Consider the following 1,070-nt stretch of genomic DNA (forward strand, 5'->3'; position numbering starts at 1 on the left):
TAAGCGGGCCCGGGGCACACACTCCGTGCTAGCTGCAGAGGCTCCGTCTAGAACAGCCCGGCTGCGAGGCAAAGGAGGAGGAGGCCCGGGGCGGCCAGACCCAGCACCCGCCCCGCCGCAGCCCCAGCTCCGCTGCCTGCGCGCTGCGCCCCAGGGTCCTAAGGTGAGCGCGGCGGCCCGGGGAAGGCCACGCGGGTCGCCGGAGGTGCCGCCCCGCCTTCTCCGCAGCTGACCGCCCCCTGCCCCGCTCTCCTGCAGGTCACCCGCGACAGCCCCGGCTGCGATGGAAACAGCCCAGGACCTCATCCCTCTGGCCAAGGACCTGGTGGCGCAGAAGCCCACGGGCAAGCTGGTGAAGTTGTACGTGCTGGGCAGTATGCTGGCGCTCTTCGGCGCGGTGCTCGGCCTGGTGGAAACAGTGTGCAGCCCCTTCTCCGCCGCCAGTCGCCTGCGGGAGGAGGAGGCCGCGGTGGCCGAGCTGCGCGCTGCGAGGGAGCGTCAAGCGCCCTGCACGCAGGTCGTGCGGGACAAGGGCCGGGGGCCGGAGCTGTGCGGCCGCTTGCCAACCCATCGCCAGCACGCCTCCTAGGGGCGCCCTCCGGCCGCCGGCACACGTCCCCGCAGTCTCTCCGGAGCGCCCTTCCTGCTCCCCGCCCCCTCTCCCACCGCCTCCCTGGGGCGCCCTCCTGCTGTCCCCAGGAGGCGGCGGACATCTCAGCCGACCTGCCACAGACGGCCAGGAGTCTGGGACTGAGTTTTGCTGCTGTGCAGCACTGCCTTATGATAGGTGCGTTTAGGAGCTGACGATCCGTCATTTTACACGAGGGAGGAAGAACAGCTTTTTATACTATTGCCATTATTATCGTTCTATTATTGTTATTACAGAGATCGCCGTTTTGCATTTTGAAATAAAAAAGCATTTTGTACTATATCTCACTAGCTACTGCCCGGGGGGCGGGCACAGGGCCGGGGTGGGCCACAGAGGGTGGGCAGGCCCTGTGACCTCTGAGCTTGCCCTTGCTTCATTCCAGGGGTCGCTGGGGTAGCTATTTCACATCCATAAATCTATG

The 1,070-nt window shown here is 65.9% G+C and overlaps 1 protein-coding gene across 1 annotated transcript; it reads left to right on the forward strand.

The window, feature by feature from the left end:
• Positions 1 to 10: 10 nt before the first annotated feature.
• On the forward strand, positions 11 to 931 carry G0s2 (G0/G1 switch 2). The gene is made up of 2 exons (XM_004648824.2): positions 11 to 163; positions 259 to 931. The coding sequence occupies exon 2, from the start codon at positions 284 to 286 to the stop codon at positions 587 to 589; it is 306 nt and encodes a 101-aa protein (XP_004648881.1). The 5' UTR covers positions 11 to 163; positions 259 to 283; the 3' UTR covers positions 590 to 931.
• The last annotated feature ends 139 nt before the right edge of the window (positions 932 to 1,070 follow it).

Source organism: Octodon degus, unplaced genomic scaffold (assembly GCF_000260255.1).
Source record: "Octodon degus isolate 3935 unplaced genomic scaffold, OctDeg1.0 scaffold04132, whole genome shotgun sequence".
NCBI classification, from domain to species: domain Eukaryota; kingdom Metazoa; phylum Chordata; class Mammalia; order Rodentia; family Octodontidae; genus Octodon; species Octodon degus.

Bases quoted from the DNA above. Each gene is read 5' to 3' on its own strand.
- G0s2 (XM_004648824.2), top strand. From the start codon at position 284: ATGGAAACAGCCCAGGACCTCATCCCTCTGGCCAAGGACCTGGTGGCG.